Here is a 26,221-nt window from a genome sequence, read left to right as displayed (position 1 = left end):
TTCCTTCCTTTTCCCCTCCAATTTCTGAAACCAGAGCTGGGTGTGTAGCTCAGCTGGTAGAACGCTTGCCTAACATGCATGGAACCCTGGGTTGGCTCTCCAGTATGACAGGAAGTGGGCTTGGCGTGGACAGGAAGGAGGATCAAGGGTTTGAGCCATCCCGATACATGAAATCCTGTCCCAAAAATGAATGAATAAAATATTTCCTCTGTACTTTAAGAATTGGTGTATTATCCCTCCTTTAGCTTTTTGTTTTTTCACAACAGACTTTTAATAGATTACTGTCCCATGTTCATTTTATTTATTATGTGTATATATGTGCATTAGTCAGGGTTCTCTAGAGAAACAGAACTGGTAGAATATATATGTAAGAGCGTGTATACTATATGATGAATATATATATAAGATTTACTAGAATGGCTTATAGATTGTTGTCCAACTATTCCAACAATGGGTGCCTGTGGATGGAAAGTCCAAGAATCCAATAGTTGTCTGGTCCACGAGGCCAGACATCTCAGCTGGTCTTCAGTGTTTGCTGGAACCCTGAAGCAGACTCTAATGCCAGTGAAAGAGAGCAGGCAGGGGAACGGCCAGCCCACCTTCTTCCACATCCTTTACATAGGCTGCCTCAGAAGGCATGACCCACATTTAAGGTGGGTCTTCGCACTCTGAATGGTCCAATCAAGAAAAATCCCTCACAGGAGTTCAGCAGCTTAGGGTTTGATTAATTCCAGGTGTAGTCAAGCTGCCAACCAAAAATACATGATGGGTATCATGGTGTGTGTGTGTGTGTTGAGTTTGTGTGCCCCCTGTACATGCAGGTACCAAGAGAGGCCAGAGGACATCAGATCCCTGGAAGCGAGAGTTAGAGACAGTTGTGAGCTGCTTGGTATGGATGCTGTGAACCAAACCTGGGTCTTCTGCAAGAGTAGTGTGCATCTTTCACCTCAGAACCCTCTTTCCAGCACTCTCTATTCTTAAACCAGTCAAGTTTCTAAAAATCCCAGCTCCTTTTTTGTGTGTGTTGTGTATTGAACTTATTGAGCTAAGCACCACCACGGCCCTGACCCAGCAGCATAAGTAGTAGTAGACACTTGTTATGAACACAGGTTTTGTATAGACTTGGGAATCCTTCTGCCTCTGTCTCCCAAGTGCTAGGATTACAGGTGGACACCAGGACGCTCAGCTCAGCCAATATTTTAAATGTAATGCCTTAAGATGTAGTTCACATTTAGTTGAAATTATTGACTAAAATAGGAAGAGCTGCCATCTCTCAGGATGTATGTTTTCTCCTTTAACCTAAAGATTTTGTTAATTAGTTTTCTCACACTAAACCACTCTTGTGATTCTTGAAAGAAAACCTTAATTGTCGGGTCTACGTGGCCTGTGAATGTATGAGTTCATATAACAGATAATATATTTGTATATTTGATCTTATTTTTCTTGAAAGGAAAATGAGATGATTTATTAAGAAAGGGAAGGTGGGGGTGGAGAGATGGCTGAGCAGTTAAAAGCACTGGCTGCTCTTCCAGAGGACCTGAGTTCAATTCCCAGCAACCACATAGTGGCTAACGACCATCTGTAAATGAGATCTGATGCCCTCTTCTGGTGTGCCTGAATAGAGCAACAGTGTACTTACATATACAAAATAAATAAATGATTCTTTAAAAAATCAAAAGGTAGAGGTTGATACTCCGTTTCTTTCCCAATGCCAGGGCCTCCTACCAAACCTAGAGCTTGCTGATTCTGCTAGTCTCTCTAGCAGTCTTGGCCTGAGCCCTGGGATCCCCAGTGGCTGCTACACCTGCCTGCTTTTTCCCTGCGTTCTGCGCCTCCAAACTCCAACCCTCCTGCTTGCCGAGTTTTATCCACGGAACCACCTCCCAAGCCCTGCCTTTGTTATCACTTTTACTACAAGGTTTCCCTGTGAAGCCCCGGGGGGCCTCCAGCCTCCAGTGATACTGTGTGAATGCTGGATTACATGAGTGCGCCACCATGTGGCTGCTTTTATTCCTGCACTGTCTTTATGGCGCCTCATTTCATACTATCTGGAATGGTTTTGAAGGCTTGATAAAGGTCACTGTAAAACCTATAAACCCAGCCGGGCAGTGGTGGCGCCCGCCTTTAATCCCAGCACTTGGGAGGCAGGTGGATTTCTGAGTTCGAGGCCAACCTGGTCTACAGAGTGAGTTCCAGGACAGCCAGGGCTACACAGAGAAACCCTGTCTCGAAAAAATCCAAAACAAAAGAAAAACCCTATAAACCCTATACTTCCCAGCTGGGAAGGCCTTTAACCTCCAAGTTACTTATAGATACTTTGTCTGTTGGTAGGTAACTTCTTCAGCCAATTTTCCCATTTTAAAAATTCCCCCAAGTCATTCTCTCCACTGGCATTATCATTAGCCTATAATGGTCCCCTTTCTCATCACTGGGGATTGGAAATAAGGCCCTGAATAAACTCAGCCATAGGTTTCTAGTATGGTGTTTTGAAGACCAACCCCAGAAAGGAAGTGAGGCCTCGTTCCAAACAAGCAAGCAGACAGAGAACAATGTCTGTCTGTCTGTCTGTCTGTCTGTCTGGTATGCAGGGCATTTGTAAGGAGCTGTCCTCACATTCGCCATTACAAGATGGCACTGATAGCACTGACACCCGTGTTCTAAGTAGTAAACAAGCAAGCTGCGCATGTGCCAGGGTAGCTTTCCACGCCATGTGCTCTGCCTTTCCCGTGACGACAACTCCAGCCGATGGGCTGCAGCCAATCAGGGAGCGACACGTCCAAGGCGGAGGACAGTCCTCCATAAAAGGGAGAGGGCTCCGCCATCTCGCGCTCTCTCTCTCTCTGGCTCTCTCGCTCTCTCTGGCTCTCTTCTCCACTGGCTCCTGATGGGGTAAGCAATAAAGCTTGTCCTGCAGAAGATTCCGGTTGCCCTGAGCGTGTTCTTACCAGGGGGAACAAAAAAGCGCAGGCAATAAATGGTGCCGAAACCCGGCAATAGGCATTCACTTTCCCTCGCCATCTCATGATACAATTTGACTATTTCTATCTTTTCTTAATCAGCTCATTAGAGAAATCACAGTGAGCAATAATTAGCTAAATGTACAATTGAGAAGGGGGAAGCTCAGGTTGGCTCTAGGCTAGATTTTAAAAATTGAGGTCTTGGCTAGAGAGATGGCTCAGTGGTTAGGAGTGAGTTCTGCTCTTCCAGAGGACTGGAGTTCAATTCCCACGCTGGATGGTTCACAGTCTCCTGTAAGTCTAGCTTCAGGGTCGCCTGACATCTCTGGCACTCATTGACACTCATGCACCCTCATACAGAAACCCCCCATATGTATATACAAGCTAAATATATCAATAAAAAAATAAAACTTCAAAATCTGGGGTCTAGGGGTTACTTGAAGAATGGCTAAGTGATTAAGAGCACTGGCTGCTCTTCCACAGATTCTGAGTTCAAATCCCAGTGCCCAAATAATGACTCACAACTGTGTGTAACTGTAGTCATAGGGGATCCAGTGCCCTCTTCTGGTATGCAGATATACATGCAGACAAAATGCTCACATACTGTATACATAGAATTTGGGCACATACAATTTGGGATCTAATGCTTGCATGCCTATAAGCTCAGTCCACGGCCGGCTGATGAGGGAGATTTACCATGAACACAGGACTAGTCAGAACTACTAGCATGACCCTAACTCATCAACAACAACCAAAAAGGAAGGGCTGATGAGGTGGGTGGTGTGGTGATTTCTATATGCTTGGCCCAGGGAGTGGCACTATTAGGAGGTGTGGCCTGGTTGGAGTAGGTGTGTCACCGTGGGTGTGGGCTTTAAGACCCCTCGGCCTAGCTGCTTGGAAGCCAGTATTCTGCTAGCAGCCTTCAGATGAAGATGTAGAACTCTCAGCTCCTCCTGCACCATGCCTGCCTGGACGCTGCCATGTTCCCACCTTGAGGATAATGGACTGAACCTCTGAACCTGTAATCCAGCCCCAATGAAATGTTGTGCTTGTAAGAGTTGCCTTGGTCATGGTGTTTCTTCACAGCATTAAAACACTAAGACCATCTCCAATGATGAAATATAGAAATATATAAATAAATACATAAATAAGACAAGGACCTGGGGGCAGCGATATATCGAAGCAGACAGAGGTTCTTGCTGCCAATCCTGATGACCTGAGTTTGACCCTCAGGAGCCACATGTTGGAAGGAAAGAAGCTGTCCTATGACCTCACACACACACAGAGCGCACAAATGGCCAAAAAGATAAAAAGCAAATTATGAGAATATAGACTTCTGAAAGTCATATGAGAAAAAAGAAACTTTCAGAGAAATGTATTATTAGTTTTAAGTATGACGGATTGTTTTGTTTTAGACAGAGTCTCATTCTAGGCCAGGATGACTGAACTCACTGTGTACACAAGGCCAGCCTCAAGCTTACATTGATCTTCCTGCTTTGCCTCCCAAATGCTGGGGTTACAGGTGCGCGCCACTGCACCTGGCCTGCGCACTAAAAGTTGATCGATAGTTGAGACACCATGAGGTTGTTTGCGGATATTGGCTGGAGCAGGCTCAATGGCAGAGCAAGTACAAAGCCCAGGTTACCCCAGGGGGTCAGGAGAAGACAAAAATCAGAAGGAAGTGAATTTACACATCTTCTTCTTCTTCTTCTTCTTCTTCTTCTCTTTCTCTCTCTGTCTCTCATGTGCTTTGTGTTTTAAGTTGGGGATGGGGGTGTCTTTCTATGTAGTCCAGGCTGGCCCTAACCTTCCAATCCCTCTAGCCTAGCCTCCTGGAGTTACAGTTGTGTGCCACCCACACCCGGTGCCATGCATTTTAAAGTAGTTTTATTTTTACATTTACATTTATTGCTGTAAAGGGAAGGAGAGAAACAAGACAGCCCTAACAAGGAAAGGGGACACACGATAAAATGTCTTTTTTTTCTTTGTTTGGTTTGAAAAAGTCTCATAGTCAAGCTCTAACTGGTTTGGAACTCACTGCATAGACCAGGTTGGCCTTGATTTCAGAGATCTGCCTGCCCCTGCCTCCTGAGTGCTGTTATTAAAGGTGTGCACTACCATGCCTAGCTACTCATCTTGTTTTTCTTTTCTTTCTTTTTTTTTTTTTTTTTTGGAGACAGGGTTTCTCTGTGTAGCCCAGGCTGTCCTGGAACTCACTTTGTAGACCAGGCTGGCCTCGAACTCAGAAATCTACCTGCCCCTGCCACCCAAGTGCTGGGATTAAAGGTGTGTTTATTTATATTTTATGCATATGAATGTTTGCCTGCAGATAGATAGATAGATAGATAGATAGATAGATAGATAGATAGAACAGCAAGTGCTCTTAACCCCTGAGCCAGCTTTTCCAGGCCAAGATTGATCACCTGATTCCTTAAAGCTGGAGGGCAATTTTATTAGTGTTTAAGAGCAGAACCCTGATCTTGGGAAGAAGATGGAGAAGAGGAAGGGAGAAAGCCATGTGATTTGTAAACAGCCCCTCTGAGGAGGGAACAGACACAGCGAGAGGAAGCCCAGAGTCTCCTGCAAAGCAGGCCCAGGCTTTGGCGAGATCCAGAAGAAGAAACGGAAAACTCTCCCTCTTCTAAATTAAGGACTTAGTGAAGAAGCCACATGGCTACTCCCCATAAGCAACTGACTCCCAAGTGTGTGTGTGTGTGTGTGTGTGTGTGTGTGTGTGTGTGACTGCAAAGGCCAGATGAGAGTGTCAGGTGAATGTCAGCATGGTGGTCTATGCCTATGATCCCAACACTTAGGAGGTAGAACAGTCAAATCAGGAGTTAAAGGCCAACCTAAGCTTCACGGAAAGCTTGAGGCCAGCCTGGACTACATGAGCCTGGATCTTTAAATCAATAAGGTTGCGTGGGAGCTGGAGAGATGGTCCAGCAGTTAAGAACATTTGCTGCTCTCCAGAGGACCTGCGTCCAGTTCCCAGCACCCACATCGGGTGGCTCACAAACGCCTCTAACTCCAGGCCCAAAAGGATCCAAAGCTTGGCTCCCTCCAATACCTCAGTCACATGCCATACCTGCGTGCAGACAGAAATGCCTACACATATTCAAATCTTTAAATAAATTAGTGGTCTGGGGAGTTGGCTTTGTAGGGAAAGTCCTTACCATGGAAGAACCTCATTCCTCCCCCGGGACCCATGTGAAAGCTGGGTGTGCCACACCAGTCTGGAATCAGAGCACCTGGGAGGCAGACGCACAAGATTCCCTGGAGCTCACTGGTCAGCCAGTCTCACTGGATCAGTGGTCTCCAGCTTTAGTGAGAGAGCCTGTCTCAAAAAGTAATACGGAGCGGGACTAAGGAAAACACCCCTGTCTTAGTCAGGGTTTCTATTCCTGCACAGACATCATGACCAAGAAACAAGTTATGGAGGAAAGGGTTTATTCGGCTTACACTTCCACATTGCTGCTCATCACTGAAGAGGTCAGGACTGGAACTCAAGCAGGTCAGAAAGCAGAGGCCATGGAGGGATGTTCTTTACTGGCTTGCTTCTCCTGGCTTGCTCAGCCTGCTCTCTTATAGAACCCAAGCCCAGAGGTGGTCCCACCCACAAGGGGCCTTTCCCCCTTGATCACTAATTGAGAAAATGCCTTACAGTTGTATCTCATAGAGGCATTTCCTCAACTGAAGCTCCTTTCTCTGTGATAACTCCAGCTGTGTCAAGTTGACACAAAACTAGCCAGTACAACCCCAGATCAACCCTGCCCTCTACATACACACACATGAACACACTTGTGCACATAACCACACGAACACCTACATATCACACACACACACACACACACACACACACACACACACACACACACACACACACATTAATTAAGCAAAAGAAAAGTTTGTCTCTAGTGCAATAAGGAGCCAGTTAATCAGGAGAAGATGGCAACGGTCTTAGCGATGCTGGGGAACAGGCAAGAACATAAAGGTGTTTTGAAAAAATATAAAATAGTAAAACTTAAAGCCAAAGTGAGTGTATGAGAGAAATAAGAGTGTGTCTGCCAGGTAGTTTTCTGGGGCCTCTGGGCATTTGATTATTTAAACCGAGACCAACAGGCAAGTTCCGGTGTTTCCCGAGACTGTGCTCAGCTCTCAGGGTGCAGGCCTGGAGGGGGTCAGAGTGTTCAACTCTCAGGCCTGGAGGGGGACAGAGAAGACTGTACTTAAGCTGGGCTGTGGTCCAAAGTAGACCTGGAGAAGAGCAGGAGCTGAGAGTGCAAGGAAGGGAGGGGTTATAATTACCGACCTTGCAACTCAAGCTGGGTTGCAAAGGAAGAATAAAAAACATTTGAAACATTGTGGAAAGGTTGTTTTGTTTTTGCAGGGTAGGAGCCTGGAGAGAACTTCGAGCAAGGAAACCGGAGCCCGGCTGTGCACCGGGGCCCCAGGCTATGCATGGGGCCCCAGGCTGTGCACGGGCTCAGGGCAGCTGTGCGGTGAGTCAGTGGGTCAGTGTATGTCTAGAGCACCCAGGCAGCTCACATCCTCCTGTACCTCCAGCTCCTCCCACCTCTGTGGGCACCTGCTCCCACCTGCACACACCTCATGCAGACACAGGCAAAGCTTTTTATAATGTGTGTTGTTGTATACAAAACACTTTGTTTTATAATGCGTGTTGTAAGTATCAATACTGTTTTTGATCTACCACCTCCCTTTCACCACCCAACAACTTTTGCCTCAAAGTCAGTTCTGATTTGAGCTTTGTCTCCATTTTGGTTTGCATTTTACTTCTTCCCTTCGGGTTTGTTCTCCCCCCCCCCAAGGTTTGTTCTCCCCCCAAGGTTTATTCGCTACAACACAATCTCTAACTTCAGTGAGGTGGCTGACCATGTTCACCACCAAAGCAGCCTCTAAACTGGAACTCAGTTGCTGAGCCAGCCCCAGCCTCAGCTTTCTTGTCAGCTCCAGGGGCACAGCACTCCTTCTGCAGGTATCTCTGTCTGCCTCCCCTTCTTGGGAATCTTGCCGGTCACTCACCCTGTGAACCCTTGGGCTGAGGCCTGCCAGTCTCAGGATGGGATGGCAGGCATGATTTCCAGACGTAGGTGCAGGTAATCTCAGAGATACTGGATGCCCTCATTCGTAAGGTCCCAGTAGAAATGTCTCCAGGTAAACTGCTCCTTCATGTAACCTCGAGACTTGAGACTGCATGGCTTTCATTATATGAAGGTTATGCATGTTCTTGTCTGCCAGCTCAGAGTGTTTGGGCATGAGGACATCTTTCTCGGCAACCATCACGCCTTTCTTAAGAAGGAGTTCTTAGATGGCAATCCTGTACTTCTCAGCCATCAACATCAAGGCTGTAAGGTCTGAGGCAGAGGCTGGAAAGGAAGCCCTCTATTCATTTTAACTTGATCTATTCTTTTGTTTTGTTTTGTTTTGTTTTCAAGACAGGGTTTCTCTGTGTAGCCCTGGCTGTCCTGGAACTCACTAAGTAGACCAGGCTGGCCTTGAACTCAGAAATCCGCCTGCCTCTGCCTCCCAAGCGCTGGGATTAAAGGTGTGCACCACCTTGGTCTATTCTTTTAAACATATCATATAGGTAATATAGTTTTCTTGTGTGCAGTGTTATGCTAAACAAACGTTCTTCCACTGAGCTGTAACTCCAGCCCTCCTTACAGATTTTTGTTTTCTTCAGGTGTTGTTTATTCTCTTTTGTTGTTTTGAGACCAGGAGCTTTCCGAAGTGGCCTGCCTTGAGCTCCGGACCCTCCTGCTTCTATCTCCCAAGGCAGGGATTATGGGATGCACCACCACCCACTCTCCCTCGGTTTTTCCTTCACATTCATTTCCATTATCTCCCTTTATTCCCTTGGGATGTTTATATAGTTGTGTTTTATCTTGTTGACATTTGGTTGACTTTTTTGTTGTTGTTGTTGTTGTTAGTTAACCTGTGATCATTTTCTCCCGTGGATCAGCTCTCTTGATGGGAAACAGATGGCACAGAAGCCCGGATCTCACTCCTGATGAGCTAGAGGTCAGCTTTGAATAACCTCATTGCCTTTCAGTGAGAGACTTACCCTTGACTCCGTTCCTAACCATGTATTTGTTTTGCAAATGTAGTAAATAGAAAAGGGTTCAGCTCAAATTTTTCCTCAGATGTAGTCCCATGTATGAAGCCTGGCTTTCCTCTTTGCCACCTTGGTTCTGCTGAAGCGTCTGTATGTTTGGTATGTATGTATGGTGTGTGTGTGTATGGGGTGTGCGTGTGTTATAGGGACACACCTGTGTGCTCCTATGTGGAGACCAGAGAGAGGTCACTCTTTATCTTAACTTTGAGTCAACGTCTCTCAGTGATCTTGAAACTCCCTGGCTGGGCAGTGAGTTCCTGGGAACCCTCTCCTTCCTCCATCCCACTCCCCAGTTCTGGGGTTACAGTCATTCACAGCCATGCCTGCCATTCGTGTGCGTGCTGGGGATTTGAACTCAGGTCCTCTTGCTTTCACAGCAAACACTCTTATCCATTGAACCACCTCCCCAGCCCTTACATGCTGATCAGACATGGATCTGGGGGGTACTGACTCTTCCCTTCATGTCAGGGGACATAATACTATCCCAGAGTTTGGCAAAGCTGTTCCCAGTAATATCAACCAGAATTCTTTTTTTTTTCCTTTCTCTTAAGCTTTTATATTTATTTTTGGCTATATGGAGTATTTTGCCTGTATACCCACATATGTACCACATAAGTGCTCAAGAAAGGCACAGGTTTTCATATCCCCTGGAATTTGAGATCTGGAGTTATAGGTTAGTGTGAGTCATTGTATGGGTGCTGAGAACCAAATAGCTCTAAGCAAACAGACAGAACAAATAGTACTTTGAACCACTGAGCTGTGGCTCCAGCAACCCAACCCCCACCCCCACCCCTCCACCGTACCTCTACCACCAGGTTCTGATGTAACATAGGCTGGTCTTAAACTTGATATGTACCAAGGGCAACTCTAGACGTCTGATGATTCTCCTGAGTCGGCCTCACTGATGCTGGGATTATAGGAGGGTGCAGCCGTGCCTGTTTTTTTTCTATGACTCTAGAGACTGAGCCCAGTGTCTTGGACATTGCTGAGCAAGCGCTCCTACCAACTGAGAGCTACATCTCCAATCTTCTTTTTTTTCATTTCTTTATTTTTGGCTAGGCACGTGATCTCCCACTGAGCCAAATTATTATTATTATTATTATTATTATTATTTTTGATTTTTCAAGACAGGGTTTCTCTGTATAGCCCTGGCTGTCCTGGAACTCACTTTGTAGACCAGGCTGGCCTCAAACTTAGAAATCTGCCTGCCTCTGCCTTGCGAGTGCTGGGATTAAAGGCGTGCGCCACCACGCCTGGCGAGCCAGATTCTTAAAAAGATTTTATTTATTTATTTATTTATTTATTTTTAAAAATAGGCATGAGTGTTTTGCTTGCATGAGCGTATGTGTATCACGTGAATGCATAGTGTCAGTGAAAGTTATAAGAAGTTATTGAATTTTCTGGAACTGGAGTTATGGGTGGGTGCTTGTGAGCCCCCACCCCCCTACCCCATGTCAGAGCAGACAACTGAATGGCATCTTCTGTAACAACAACAAATACTCTTGACCTCTCCAGCCCCTCCCTGTCAACAAGAGTGATCTTGAACTCCTGGCCCTCCTGCTCTACGCTCTAAAGTGCTGATGCTCTGTGCCAGGCTTCAGACAATGTTCCTAAGATATACAGGCAACACAGAAAGCAAAGAGTAAACATAGCAATTTATATCCATGAAAGAAATAAAAAATAAAGGCATTTTGCTGAACCATTGAAATCTGCTTTCTACGTGCTTGTCTTGGGTTTTGTGGTCACTTGCGAATCTTCTTAGACCTGGCAATGAGACAACATAGTTAATCGTGTTACAATAAAAGATTACGATAAAAATCTGGTCCTAAAGGCATTCATAGGAATGGAGATGTGTGAAGTGTGGCAGAGAAGATGAGTGCAGTGCTCCAGGGATAAACAGGGAAACCACAAAGGAATCCATAGCCATTGAAGTCACACATTAAGGAGGCCGACTTCTCGGGAGGAGTGGGGCTTGACGGAAGCGTATGATCCATCGCAGGTGTCATTAACCTAAAGCTAGAACGTGGCTGAAGCCTCCAGAATGCTCAGCACTTCGCAGAAAGGACCCGCCACCATTTTCCAAAGTTTCCGTTGAAAAGCAACTATTATTTTCAATAACATTGCCACAGGGGAACAATCACAAAACCATTCAGACATTCCGAGGGTATTTGGTGCAGAATAACTTGCAGCGTAAGAAAATGCCTCAGTGTCTATCGGAATGAATGGCGTAGTAACTAACGTATCTATGCGACGGAAGTCACATAAACAACACCATGATGCACGGTGTGTGTCCATTCTTAATTTTTAAATTATGAGCTGGGTGTTGGTGGCACATACCTTGAATCTCAGCACTCAGGAGACAGGCAGAGGCCTGAGTTCCAGGCCAGCCTGGTCTACAGAGTGAATTCCAGGACAGCCAGGGCTACACAGAGAAACCCTATGTTGAAAAAACAAAACAAAACAAAATAAAAATGTCCCATAGCTTTGTGCTGTAACCAATAAAGTGTATCTGAGGCACAAAACTGCTCATTGAGAGTGTCTGCCAGCATCCTAGTATAGCAACAGGCAGCACTGGAAATTCCCAACAATCTCAACCGGGACTGAATAATTCTGGCCTGAAAGAGATGTTGTTGTTGTTATTGTTGTTGTTTTCATTAAAAATGTGCCTATTATGAGCCTTTTTGCAGCAGGATAGTATGTGTGTATGTCTGTCTGTGTATGCAAGCATAAGAAGTGATCACTCAGGCAGGAGAGAGGTCTCAGCAGTTAAGGGCACTGACTGTTCTTCCAGAAGGTCCAGGTTCAAAGCCCAGCACCCACGTGGCAGCTCAACAACTATCTGTAACTCCAAGATCTGACACACTCATCCGGACGTACATGCAGGTAAAACACCCACACCCATGAAATGGAAAAAAGAAAAAAGAAGTGATCCCTCCAAGCCTGGGCTGCCTAAAAACTCACCCCACAAAAATAAAATAAAGTTGACCACTCCGGTCTAACAAGTAAAAAACGTGAAACACCGAAAATACTGATAGAGATCTGACAAGAGTCCAGGAGGACACAGGACAAGCTGCTGTCGCCCACGCTGGAGAGATGTTAAGGCAGATACTGAAAGTCACAATTTAACAGAGCAAAAACCCAGGGACAGCATTCCCAGTGGGCATTGGGGCTGCGACGGGGAAGAACCCGGCTGTAACTGTGGAACTGCCAGAGGCTCACTATGAGCTAGAGACAGAAGCTGCAGGGCCCAACAGGAAGCTACCTCCTGTCTCCAGGCTCTGGCCAGGGTAAAAGCAACCATTTAAACACGGAACACTCTGTTCTTAACAGGTCTGCCATCAGAAGAGCTGTTCTACCACGGCGGCGTAGCCTGCCTGAGGGAGGTCATACCAAGGCATGGCTTCCTCTAGCTCGCCTAAGCTAGAGGGGAAGAAGAAGCCAGCCGGGGAAGAAGTGATGAAGCTCGCAGTTGGGGTGCAGGCTGAACAAAGACAGAGACAAATCACAGGACTGCCGAGTGCCACACCGTGGCTCGCTTGCCTCCCTGACACAGTGTCACGGACATATTCATCTACTAAAGCGGTGCCTCTCGACCCGTGGGTTCCGACTCCTCTTTTTGGAAGTGGGGGTGGGGGTAGAATGATATTTTCACAGGGGTCACCTATCAGATATTTACACTTCAATTCATAACAGTAGCAAAAATCACAGTTCTGAGATGGCAATGAACTAGTTTTACGGTTGTGGTCAGCACAACACGGGGAACTGTAGTCAAGGGTCGCTGCGTTCAGAAGGTTGAGAACCACAGACCTAGAAGGCAGCATCACAACTGTGTGCCATTGTAATGCTATCCCCCACTCCTTTCTTCCCTGCTTTCTCTCCTCCTCTCCCCCCTCTTTCTCTTCCCTTCTCTCTTTTCTCCCTCACTGTGTGCTCCAAATGTGTCCAAAATTGTGTCCAAATGTCGGCCAACCAGGAACCGCCCACATTCCAGAACCGGGTGCCCCCCCATCCCCCACTCTGCCTCCAGTCATCATCTCTAAAGGCAAATGAGATACATCTCCATCCTCACCGCATAGTGTATTTTCCCTGTGTACATGCTCCCTGCTCCCATAAAAGTCACACCATCACAGCCTACTCTCCTTCTTCCTGTCTCTTTCCTTCCTCTCTCTCTCTCTCTCTCTCTCTCTCTCTCTCTCTCTCTATATATATATATATATATATATATATATATATAATCTTCACTCAGAGGCCATTTTCCACATCTCCCTTCCCAGATCTCTTACATGAGGTCTGTTGCATTTACTGAAAAACCCTTACCCCTAGTCTACGGGGACATTTATCATTCAAACCACCACAACGTCTATCAAAGCATTTTCTCTTCCTGTGGTTCTGGGAATCTAACTCAAGGCCTTGAGTATGCTAGATGCAAGCACTCCACCACAAGGCACTTCTGTCATTTTTATTTATATGTATGTGTCTGTATGGTTATGTGCATGTGGGTGTGAATGCCCATGGAGGCCAGAAGAGGGCGACATCCACTGGAGCTAGACTTACAGCTGGTTCAGGTGGTTGTGACCTTTCTAGCATGGGGGCTTAGACCCTCTGTGAGCACATGCATTTCACTCCTGAGACATCTCTCCAGCCCACAGGAGACACTTTTAAAAGAACAAACAAACAAACAAACAAAAAACCCAAACTACTTCACCCAAAAGGTAATGATGTTAAAAACACCGTGTTTAAATATTTAATTTGAATGTTTCCTTTCCTCCAAGTTCTTCCCAGTGCTCTCTAAGGAGTCCCGGACCATGACTGGGAGCCGGAAGTGTTAGAAACAGAAGCCTGGGCCACACAAACTGTCCATTTCCTCCCTGACCACAGAGCAAGACCAGAAGAAAGTGGGACCCCTTGAGCATGAAGTGAAATTCAGTATTATTTTGGCTCTGGACATTTTAATTACTGATATTACTGAAAAGTAACCAGAAATGTCACAAAAACATAGAAATTTTCATGTGGACTCGGGAAGTAGGTCTGCTATGTACATCTACGCACAGGGAGACACAGCCACTGTGAAATTATAAAGTCTTATAAATGACGTGTGCTTATAACAGCAGATCAACACTCCTGCTTACTCATCCCCAAACCTCATATGGGCTTCATATCAATTGTATACATAGTTGCCAAAAACTAGAAGCAATGCAAATGTCGTTTAGCCGGAGAATAAACATACACAGTCTAGGCCTACAATGTTCCAACACACTCGGTACACAAAAACAGACTCAGGATTTATGCTGGGATCCAGATGAGTCTCATGTGAATTATACTTCAATTCGTTCAACCTTCAGGACAAGGTAAAACTACAGGGACAAGAAGCAGGTAGGAGCTGGGTGGGATGATTGCCTGGCACGCAGCCCGGGGGTTCCACCTCCAGCACTGTATACACTGGGAATCACCATTCATACAGTGAATCCCAGGCCTGTGATCCCAGATCTGAGGAGGTAGAGGCAGGAAGATCAGGAGTTCAAGGCCAGCCAGCCTTAGCTACACAGTGAATTCGTGAACAGTTACATGAAACCTGGTCTTAAAACAGAGAGGAGAGGAAGGAGGGGAAGGGAAGGGGGAAGAAGAGCGGTAGCTGAACTTTCTTGAGTCTGTCTAACTGGAAAACCATGCAGGTTTCACCAAGTCTGTCTTGGGTCAGAAGCTGGCTGTAGAATTTAGCAGATGTTCCTTGAGATTTTGTGTAGCTTGACCCAGAGATTGTTCTAGTTGGTTACTTTCTGAGACTGTGACCAAAATACCTGACAGGAAAAGTATATGGACATTTTTTGTTCACGGTTCTAGAAGGTTCAATCTGTCATGCCCAGGAAGGGTGGCAGAGTAAAAGAGCCAGAAAGCAGGCAAAAAGGAACTCTGGGTGCTCTGCGGGTACTCCCCGTGAGTGGGGAAGCCACCCACTCACAGTAGGGCGAATCTTTCCTCCTCAGTGGATTCTTTCTGGAAATGCCTCACAGATACACTCGAAGATGAGCCTCACCACCTCCTAGGCTCTAAGGGATTCTAAAATCAAGACTGGCTGGCCTTGGGCCTTGAGGTTACTGTGTAGCTGAGGATAGCCTTGGGTACTGACCAAACTGCCTCTACCACCAAATAACGGAATTACAGAAATGTGCCGTCGTGTCCAGCGGACCTCTTCTTTTCTTCACATCCTTTTCTGACATAGGAGCTTTCTCTCACCATGTCCAGCTAACTCTTTTACTTCATATGTGTGCTCTCTCTATGTGCATGTGTGTTCTCTCTCTCTATGTGCATGTGTGTTCTCTATGTGTGTATGTGTGCTCTCTCTGTGTGTATATGTGCTCTCTATATATACATGTGTGCTCTCTCTATGTACATGTGTGCTCTTTCTACATACATGTGTGTTCTCTATGTGTGCATGTGTGCTCTGTGTGTAGATGTGCTCTCTCTATGTGCATGTGTGCTCTCTTTATATGTACATGTGTGCTCTCTCTATGTACATGTGTGCTCTCTATGTGCATGTGTGTTCTCTATGTGTGCATGTGTGCTCTCTCTGTGTGTATATGTGCTCTATATATATACATGTGTGCTCTCTCTACATACATGTGTGTTCTCTATGTGTGCTCTCTCTGTGTGTATATGTGCTCTCTATATATACATGTGTGCGCTCTCTACATACATGTGTGTTCTCTATGTGTGCATGTGTGCTCTGTGTGTAGATGTGCGCTCTCTCTCTGTGCATGTGTGCTCTCTTTATATGTACATGTGTGCTCTCTCTATGTACATTGTGCTCTGTCTCTATGTGCATGTGTGTTCTCTATGTGTGCATGTGTGCTCTGTGTGTATATGCACTCTCTATATATACATGTGTGCTCTCTCTACATACATGTGTGTTCTCTATGTGTGCATGTGTGCTCTGTGTGTAGATGTGCTCTCTCTATGTGCATGTGTGCTCTTTATATGTACATGTGTGCTCTCTATGTACATGTGTGCTCTCTCTATGTGCATGTGTGCTCTCTTCATATGTACATGTATGTTCTCTCTATGTACATGTGTGCTCTCTCTATGTACATGTGTGCTCTATGTGCATGTGTGTTCTCTATATCTGCATGTGTGCTCCCTCTGTGTATATATGTGATCTCTATGTGCATGTGTGCTCTCTCTCTATGTGCATGTGTGTTCTCTCTCTTAGGTGCATATGTGCTTTCTCTATGTACATGTGTGCACTATATGTGCATGTGTGCTCTCTATATATATGCATGTACTCTATCTATATATAGATATATGTGGATGTGTGCCTCTCTCTGTGTACATGTGTGCTCTATGTATATGTCTGATATATATATACATATATATATACATATATATACATGTGTGTTCTCTCTATGTGCATATATGCTCTCTCTATGTACATGTGTGTTCTCTATACATATATGTGTGCTCTATATGTACATGTGCTCTCTCTCTCTCTATATATATATATATGGATGTGTGCTCTCTCTATATATGTACATGTGCTCTCTCTCTCTCTCTCTATATATATATATGGATGTGTGCTCTCTCTATATATGTACATGTGTGCTCTCTCTGTGTGCCTGTGTTTTTTCTATCTATCTATCTATATGTGTGTGTGTTGATGTGTGTTCTATATGTGTGCATGTGTGTTCTCTCTATGTGCATGTATGCTCTCTATGTACATGTGTGCTCTCTCTATATATATGTGCATGATTAACATATATATGATTTGGGTTTGTTCTTTAAAAGTTCTTCATTTCTCTCTGTGTGTGTGTGTGTGTGTGTGTGTAGTGGGGAGTGTGCATGTGTGCACATGGTGGCAAGAGGCTGAGGGCTGGAGTCTTCCATGGTTACTCTCAACCTTATTCTTTGACACAGGGTCTCACTGACCTGGGATCTCATCAGCTCATGGGCTGGTAGGCCAACAGCGCCAGGGACCTGCCTGCCTCATCCCCTTCCCACCCAGCGTTTTTACATGTGTGCTAGGGACCCAATCTAAGGTCTTCTTTTATTCTTTTAAGGTAGGAATCCCTTTTTATTCCTTACCAAAACAATCTAACAGCAAAAGTAGAATATCCCTCTTTTAGACAGATAAGTCATATTTCTGGATATTTCTTTGCCAGGACTCTGCAACCCTCATATCTTGTCCTTCCAGTGAAAGGAGATGGGCTTTTACGTCTGTCTTACTCAAACACTAGGATAACCATGCAGACTTAGGTTCTGTGCTGGTGCTGCAGTCGCTACATCAACCGAACCATGTCTCCAGCCTCTCTGCTTTTGAGACAGGGTCTCATTGTGCAGCCAAAGGTGATCCCCAAAACGTGGACCCTCCGGCCCTGGCCCGCTGAGTGTGAGATAATAGATCTAGGCTGCAGGACTTCTTTGTGCTGCATACATAATTTAATGTATTGTTGCTGTTTCACCATACTGTGGATGGAACCCAAGGCCAGGGATGCACCAGCAAGCACTTTGCCAGCAAGACACTTCTCCTGCCGCATACTGTAGAATATTTGTTCTTTCCTTGCACTGGGGGTTGAACCCAGAGACTCACCTAGGCTGGGCGAGCGCTCTATCCCTAACTCTATTTTTTGTTTTTGTGAGCCAAAGCCTTGCTATGCAGCCCAGACTGTCCTTGAACTCATGTGAGTTCTACTGCCCTCAGCTTCCCAAATGCTGGGATTATAGGAGGAATACCCAGTTTACAATGTTAAATGTTTCGTTTCATGGTGACTGCCATCTGAACACATCTATGAATTAGCATGGCTTCTCACCTCAGGACCTAGATTTTCCCCCAAATAAACTACATCCATGAACCACTCTAGTGGGAGAGGTTCAGCTTACTAAAATTTTACGGTTATTCTGTGTCCTGAAAGGGGAAAGTACAAACTCCAAAAGGCGTCCCCTTCACGAAAACATTTCCCATGGTTCAATGGGAATGTGAGTCAACATAATTTGGAGCCATGCGAGCACCTCCCCTCCCCCTCAGGTATAGTACAGGAGTCAAATGCATGCCGCCACACTAACCTCCCTGTGTGTTTATTGTCCGTCTGTTTTTTGAGACAAGTTCTCATCTCACAGCCCTGTTGGGCCTGGAACAAGCTATTTAGACGAGGCTGGTCTTGAACTCAGGAATCTGCCAGCTTCTGCCACCTGAGTGCTGGAGTCAAAGGTGCACATCATACTGCCTAACTTGTATATGTTTTTTTCTTTTCTTTTTTATTCTTTTTTTTTTTTTAAAGGCTTGGCTTTACTCTGCTGCCCAGGCTAGCCTCAAACTCATAGGCTCAGTTGAGCTTTACCAGTTCAGCCTCCCAGAAGCTGGGGCTGTGGGTGGGTGCCACCAACTGCCCACCCACACTGTCAAGTTACAATGTGGAAAGAGCAAGCCACTATTCTTTGCCTGGTCCCAGCAGCAGCGAATCTGAGGGCAGAATTCTAAGCCGACCTCTCTAGAATGGTTGTGCTCTTAGTATAACTGCTGGTTTAATGTTAGGTGATGATATTTGTAGGTCTAGGAAGAGAAACACTGACCACCTGAGTTCATCTGCACTATGTTGTAAATCTAAACTAACCTCACACCAAACACCCCCTTTGCTTATTCCTCTGCATGCAGGAGAAAGTCAAATTAGGAAGACAGAAGATGAGACGAACGACCCCGTGACCAGAGTACCCAAACCTTTACTCACTGTGACCGGATGGAAGCAAGAGATTTTCTGAAGGTCGACTGAATGTCTAACTGCAGCAGCTTAGGAATATCTGGGTACCCACCCAGCTGGGCCCAGAGCGCACTCATTGGTGCTTTCTCTATTATTGGGTAGCTTGACGTAGACAGGTCAGCATTCCACACGGCCTCCACTGAAGCTTGTCTGTAGAGACAGAGAGCGCACGTCGGCATGAAGCTCTCAGAGCTCACTTCGGTCAAAACACACAAGCTTCACACACCTCCTCAGCACCCTGGTCTGCACTGTCCTTCTGTGCCCAATGGAGCCCTAGCTGTAGCCACCCTGGCAGAGATATGGGAAAAGCAGAATTTGCTGATGTAGTTACCAAAACACCTCTATGGCCTAGTCATCCATTTTCACAATACCTTCTTAGCCTCATGAAGTACACAGACCATGTAGCTTTTCCTCCCAAAGCTTTTGCTTTCTAAAAAAAGAGAGACAGAGACAGAGACAGAGGAGGAGGAAGAGGAAGAGATAGATAGATAGATAGATAGATAGATAGACAGACATGGTAAGAGATAGAAAGAGAGAGAGGGAGAGAGAAGACAGGGGAGAGAGAGAGGAGAGAGGGAGAGAGGAAAGAAAGGAAGGGGGGGGGGCTGGAGAGACGATGACCCAGCAGTTAGGAACTTGGACTGCTCTTCGATTGAGATCCTGAGTTCAATTCCCAGCAACCACATGGTGGCTCACAACCATCTGTGATGGGATCTTATGCACTCTTCTGGTGTGTGTCTGAAGACAGATATAATGAACTCATATAAATAAAATTAAATGAGTGAGAGAGAAAGAGAGAGGTGGGGGAGAAAAAAGCAACGAAGAAATATTCTTTAAATAATTTGCTTCTTAAGGAGGAATCAGCTCTTTAACATCTTTGTTACATGTTTTTTGTTTTTGGGGTGGGGTGGGGGGGAACATGTTCCCAGGCATGAATGTTGAGGGCAGAGGACAACTAATAATGGTCAGTCCGGTTCTCTCCTCCCATCCTAAGTCCCCGGAGTCAAGCTCAGGCAGCCTGTCCCTCTATCTAACCTCAGCCACCTCTCTGCCCCAGAAGCATTAAACAACAACAACAACAACACATTTATTACATCAAGAGAAAGAGAGGCAAGGGAGGAGACAGGAGGTCAGAGGGCGGCTGTGTGGAGTTGGTTGTCTCCTCTGGGTGGATTCTAGAGCTTGAACTCAGAACCCCCGGGGGTGCCCAGTGAGCACATTTATCTGCTAAGCCATCTTGCTTTGTTTTTTAAAAAGGAACTCAAAACTAAATGTTAGACATATAGATAGAAATAGAAGTAAGGGCTGGAGAGATGGCTCAGCGGTTAAGAGCACCGAGTGCTCTTCCAGAGGTCCTGAGTTCAATTCCTAGCAACCACATGGTGGGTCACAACCATCTGTAATGGGATCTGATGCCTTCATCTGGTGTCTGAAGACAACTATAGTGTACTCCTATGCAGAAAATAAATAATTCCTTTAAAAAAAAGAAAGAAATATAGGTAAATAAACCTTGCTAGGCCAAGCAAGGTTCATGATAACAACTTTAATCCCAGTGCTTGGGAAACAGAGGCAGGAGGATCTCTAGGAGTTCCAGGCCAGTCAAGCTACACAGTGAGACCCTGTCTCAAAACAAACAAAACCCCAAACAGAACAAAACACCTTGCTAGTTGTTTTTCGTTTTTTGTTTTTTAATGGGGGGGGGGTGATAACCCTAACATGAGAAACTATTTTTTTTTAAAGATTTATTTATTTTATATGAATACACTGTAGCTGTACAGATGGTTGTGGGCCTTCATGTGGTTGTTGGGAATTGAATTTTTAGGACTTCTGTTCGCTCTGGTCAACTTAGATTGCTCTGGTCCAGCCTGCTCAGTCCCTGCTTGCTCCGGCCCAAAGATCTATTTATTATTATACATAAGTACACTGTAGCTGACTTCAGACGCACCACAAGAGGGCATGAGATGTTATTACAGATGTTTGTGAGCCACCATGTGGTTGCTGGGATTTGAACTCAGGACCTTCGGAAGAGCACTAACTGCTTTTAACCGCTGAGCCATCTCGCCAGCCCCCCTGAAATACTTTTAATTAAAACAATAAGGCATTAGGTAGCACTTACAAACTGAAAGTTTAACGTCATTCTGTACATACCCAAGTGTTTTGAAGAGGTCAGATCTTTTGCTGTCATCAATTAATAACTCCAAGACCGGCCGCTGAAGTTTGGTAAATCCAGGTATCTTCTTAAAACTGGGGATCGAAGGCATGGGCTGGCTAAGACTGAGTTTATAGCTCCTTTCAAGCTAAAAACAAACAAAACCAGCAACAACAAAAACAAGATTAGAGACATAGGGTATGGGGGGAGGTAGGGGGGGAGGTATGGAATGGGCAGGGGAGGCACTGTGTCACTCCTCAGTCTGAAGTATGAAAGGGAGAAGTGGGAAGAGAAAAGCCAGAGATTTTAGAAAGTTCTACTTTGGACCCAGACAATAGCAGAGCCATGCACCCCCACCCCCTTATTCCTTCTGGAGGTTGGGGGACCTGAGACAGGACAGCCTGAGGCTGGCTGGGAATACAGCTCAGCCTGGCCTTGAACTTGCTGTCTATCTGCTTCCCCTCATGAACGGAGCCTTCTCCCTTTCCTGTCCCTTCTTGATGGCTTGATACTTCACCACCTCTATTCCACCTTCCTGACGCCGCACCCCTTTAATACAGTTCCTCGTGTTGTGCTGACCCCCAATCCTAAAGCCATGTCCGTTGCTACTTCAGAACTGTAACCTTGTCACTCTATGACTTGTGGGAGTATCTGTTTCCCAGTGGCCTTAGGCGACCCCTGTGAAAAGGTCACTGGACCCCAGAAAAGGATCTCAACCCACAGGCTGAGATCCACTGCTTCAGAGCCTGAGTTGCCTCTGAAATGTCTGGGACACTGCTCTTCCTGTTAGATAGATAGCTTGGTACATGTCTTCCTGTTTGATGGCTTGTATTCCTGACACCCCATCTTGCTTACTTCATCTATAAAGACTACATTTATTAAATCAAAAAATTGGAGGGTTTTATTTGTTTTATAAAGAGCTATGATACTTAAAATACAATTGTTATGGAGAATTCTAAATATTTTACTTTAATCTGGTAATAATCTGAAGTCTTTTCTATTCAAATAAAGGAAAAAGTCTTGGAAATTAATCTCTTTTTTTTTTTTTTGACAGATCTTATGAATCCTTGGTCAACCTGGAACCCATTATGTAACACAGGTTTGCTTATATTAATAAATGTTAATTAGCTGGGCAGTGGTGGTGCACACCTTTGATCCCAGTACTTGGGAGGCAGAGGCAGGCAGATCTCTGTAAATTTGAGGCCAGCTTGGTCTATATACAGTGAATTCCAGGACAGCCAAGACCACACAGAGAAACACTGTCTCAAAAGAAAGAAAGAAAGAAAGAAAGAAAGAAAGAAAGAAAGAAAGAAAGAAAGAGAAAGTTAATTAAAGAAAAAAGGATATATAGATAATAGAATGTTTCTAGAACTCCAGCTTGTAGTTAATATTAGAACTGGACTGGTGTAGTGATGAATGCCTTTAAATCCAGCCCTTGGGAGGCAGGAGTTGGAGGACAGTCTAGTCTGCATAGCAAGCTCCCGGGTAGCCAGTCTTTAAAAAAAAAAAAAAAAAAAGCCGGGCGTGGTGGCGCACGCCTTTAATCCCAGCACTCGGGAGGCAGAGGCAGGCGGATTTCTGAGTTCAAGGCCAGCCTGGTCTACAAAGTGAGTTCCAGGACAGCCAGGACTACACAGAGAAACCCTGTCTCGAAAAACCACAAAAAAAAAAAAAAAAAAAGTATTTGTAAGGAACATATCTTAAAAACTATTTTGTGAATTGTAAATAATGTGACTCCTGATGCCTCAGAGGCAGGATCCATCCCACCCCACCCCCATCGCAGAGAGGAGCCGAGCTCTTGGACAGCGTTGCCGAGCTAGTGAACTCACCCCAAGGCAAGCTGTGGCGCTAGTGTGCCAGCTCCAAGCTCTGAGTCCTGAGAGCGCAAATCTACCGCCCAATGAAGTGATACAAGAGCTGGAACTTTGGGAACTGACTCCAGGATCTCGCTGCAGTGCTCCCTAGTCAGAGCCCTGTTGGTACCCATGAGTAAGAAGAGACTTGAGACTGTGCGTGGCCTCAGTGACCGTTGGGACTTACGGCGCCATCGCTGGCCGCACACAAACTTGCCTGGCAATGCCTGCTATGCTCCCAAAGACCTCTCAGACCTCCATCAGTGCCAACTTCCCAGCCTGCCTCAGCGGAAGGACTTCCGGGAGGACACGGTGGAGCTCAGAAGCATCCTCACAGAAGAATATTCCCCAGTGGAACCCTGCGGCAGCATTTCTGCCCAAACAACTGACTCCCGCTTGGTGAAATGACTGCTTAACTTCTATATTAGCATGATACTATAAGGACGGTTCATGTGGATAAATCGACCATATTCGAAGACAGATCTTGTGTGGCGTCCTAATTGCTGAAGCTGCTCCCATAGGCCTTGCTCTTCCGTGTTATCACGACCGTAGACTTCAGGGCTGGAGAGGCGGCGCTTTGCCTAGAATCAAGCATCGTTGTTGCCAAGGGCCAGGGCTCTGTAATGTCTCCAGGTGCCCTGATGCCACCTTCTTACTTCTGCAGGCACCCAATGCTCACAAACTTGGAAACCAAAATCCTGTAGCTTGTGCTCACAATTTCAGGGTGAAGTACTTTACTCTAGCTCTGAAACGTTTTAAAAGGCCATTGTACTGGCACTTCCTCAAAAGGGACTCCAGAGGTCGGTGCCAGAATTTACTGGGATCTCTGTGCAGGGTGTGGTATAAGCAACTTAAATAAATTCTAAGCTCCTTGTAAACTCGTGGTTTAAAACTGGCCTCTTAATGTTCTGAGGAAAAGAGTAGCCAGCCATAATGAGTCAGGAGCCATACTTTCTGTGTGGCTCATACTTAGAATCCCAGCATTTGGGAAGCTGACGCAGAAATACTGGCTGTATTTAACCTTCTTAAATGTAATTAACCTTCTTAAAATGAGAGCATCCTGGGCTACTTAGGTGTGTAACGAATTCACTGCCGTTTCTCCTCAGAGTCAGAAGAGGAGACAGAGACACATTGGCCATCTGAAGGCAGAGACCGAAGTTACAAGTCTACAGGCTAAAGAATGGCAGCCGAGGAACAAATCTCTCCCGGGGCCTCCAGAGACAGTGAACCCTGAGATGCTTTGACTTCATAAACTTCTTGCCTCTAGAAGATGGGAAGGTATTTTCTTCTTGTTGGCAGTGGCCGAGGATTCTTTTAATGGTTGTCAGTACTTGAGTGGGCAGATATTCAAGATGGGGAAGTTCCCCTATAGCCAAGGCTGCCCTGGAATTACCCATGTAGCCCAGGTTTGCCTCAAACAGCAATCCTTTTGCCTTAGCCTTTAGAGCGCTAGCTAGGATTACAGGTGTGAGCCCCCACACCCGGCTATTTTCTATTGTAGATTGCTGGTACCCTGTTACAACAGCCTCAGGAAACAAATATGTATGAATACGTATGGTCTAGTCAGGAAAATGTTATTGTCAAAAAATAATTTTTTTTGAACTATGCATGATGGAGCACTCCTTTAATCCCAGAACTTGGGAGGAGGCAGAGACAGGTAATTCTGTGAGTTCGAGGTCAGCCTGGTCTGTAATAGTAGGTTCCAGGACAGTCAGGGCTACATAGGAGAGAGATTATGTCTCCAGTAAAATAAAACCCATAGAACCGTCTTTGTCTTGCAGCCCCCTGGGAAGGAGGCACGGGAAACAGGTCACCTGGCTGAAGAACTGTGTCATAGACCGGAGGCACTGCTTTCGTCTCTGTTCCAGCTGCTTCTGCTTGTCCGTCCAGCTGTGCATCACCTTCTTCTGGTACTGGTCAATCCTATCAAGCATTGTGTACAAGCTCTGAATCTCGTACCCTTTCCCAGTGTTGTGGATGGTTTTCACTCGTTTGGTTAGGTGGTTTCTTGAAGAAAAAAAAGAAAAGAAAAAGAAAAGGAAAAAAGAAATCAAGAATTAGATCCAGATAGTTCTCAAAGCCAATGTATCACACCTGACTTCGTTTCTTAACATTCCTATATCATTCTGAGTTAGCAGGAGGTATGACAGGGCACGGGAGACTTGTTTAGTTAGACCTTTGTCTAATTTCCTGTAAGTATACATTTCTATGCCCAGTGGTAGTGTGGCTTTAATCCCAGCACTCAGAGACAGGGGCAGGCAGATAGATCTCTGTGAGTAGGAGGCCAGCACTCAAGTCTCCTGGCTGCCTGTGGAAGACAATCTCCTGCTGCTGCGTTTAGATCAGGATGTAGAACTCCCAGCTGCCTCTGCAGCACCGTGCCTGCCTGCACACTGCCATGTTTCCCACCATGATGATAATGGACTGAACCTCTGAAATGGTAAGCCAGCCCCAATTCAATGTTTTTGTTTATAAGAATTGCCTTGGTCATGGTGTCTCTTCACTCTACTCGAGACAGGCTTTCTTGTTGTATCCCTGGCTGTCCTGGAACTCACTCTGTACACCAGGGCTGGCCTTGAACTCAGAGATCTTCCTGTGTCTGCCTCCCGAGTGTTGAGATTGAAGGTGTGTGTTACCACGGCTGGGCTTTGTGCAAAATATTTACAAGACTCTGTTAATTTACTAATCTTCTAGGTTATGAATGCTTTGAAGTCGTTTTATTGGTCTGTCAGCTTCATATGTGTTTGCTGAGTGGGTTTGAGGCAGGGTATCATGTAGCTTAGGCTGGCCCTGAACTCACTCTGTTGCTGAAAATTACCTTGAACTCCTGATGCCCTCACCTCCACCTCACAGCTGCATTAAATATCCTCATATCCCTAGAAAAAAACATTATCACGGGATCATGGATATTCATTACTCAGGGACAACCCAGTGAAGAGAGGTGCAGGTGCCTTGGGAGGCAGAGACCACTGCTTTTGCAGCACCTGGTGGGGAAAGGGTTTCCGGACTTGGAGACGAACCCAGGATCTCACACGTGCTAAGTGTCTTGGTCACTGTTCTACTGCTATGAAGAGAGAGACACCATGACCAAGGCAACTTTTATAAAATAAAGCATTTTCATAACTGGGAACTGAACCTAGGACCTCACACGTGGACTAGGGATGGGACCCAGGACCTCACACATGAGGATGCTGCACGTGTTTTCTACCACTGAGCTATGTCTCAAGACCAAGATCGTCACTATTTTCCCACAGTTCTGGAGGTACCAACCAATTCATACCTAAGACACGCAAACTGGATGTTTAAAAATGAGAAAACCGGGGCTGGAGAGATGGCTCTGTGCTTTAGAGCACCTGCTGTTCTTGCAGAAGACCTGGGTTCAA

General features: G+C 45.6%; 1 protein-coding gene and 1 pseudogene across 1 annotated transcript in view; both read right to left on the bottom strand.

Annotated features, from left to right (window-relative positions):
• Nucleotides 1-7,830: 7,830 nt before the first annotated feature.
• On the bottom strand, nucleotides 7,831-8,315 carry LOC110310103 (small ribosomal subunit protein eS10 pseudogene; annotated as a pseudogene).
• Nucleotides 8,316-10,741: 2,426 nt separating this feature from the next.
• Nucleotides 10,742-26,221, bottom strand: part of Fam186a (family with sequence similarity 186 member A) — a 46,380-nt gene continuing 30,900 nt past the window's right edge. The window contains exons 5-8 of the mRNA XM_085831538.1: nucleotides 24,653-24,845; nucleotides 20,985-21,133; nucleotides 18,807-18,986; nucleotides 10,742-10,854 (exon numbers count right to left, since the gene is read on the bottom strand). Coding sequence (XP_085687664.1) covers nucleotides 10,833-10,854; nucleotides 18,807-18,986; nucleotides 20,985-21,133; nucleotides 24,653-24,845 — 544 coding nt within the window. The 3' untranslated portion in view covers nucleotides 10,742-10,832. The remainder of the gene's footprint in view (nucleotides 10,855-18,806; nucleotides 18,987-20,984; nucleotides 21,134-24,652; nucleotides 24,846-26,221) is intronic.

This window comes from Mus caroli, unplaced genomic scaffold (genome assembly GCF_978045245.1).
Source record: "Mus caroli unplaced genomic scaffold, Mus_caroli_1 scaffold_16, whole genome shotgun sequence".
Taxonomy (NCBI): Eukaryota; Metazoa; Chordata; class Mammalia; order Rodentia; family Muridae; genus Mus; species Mus caroli.
This window is presented reverse-complemented; position numbering and strand designations above follow the sequence as displayed.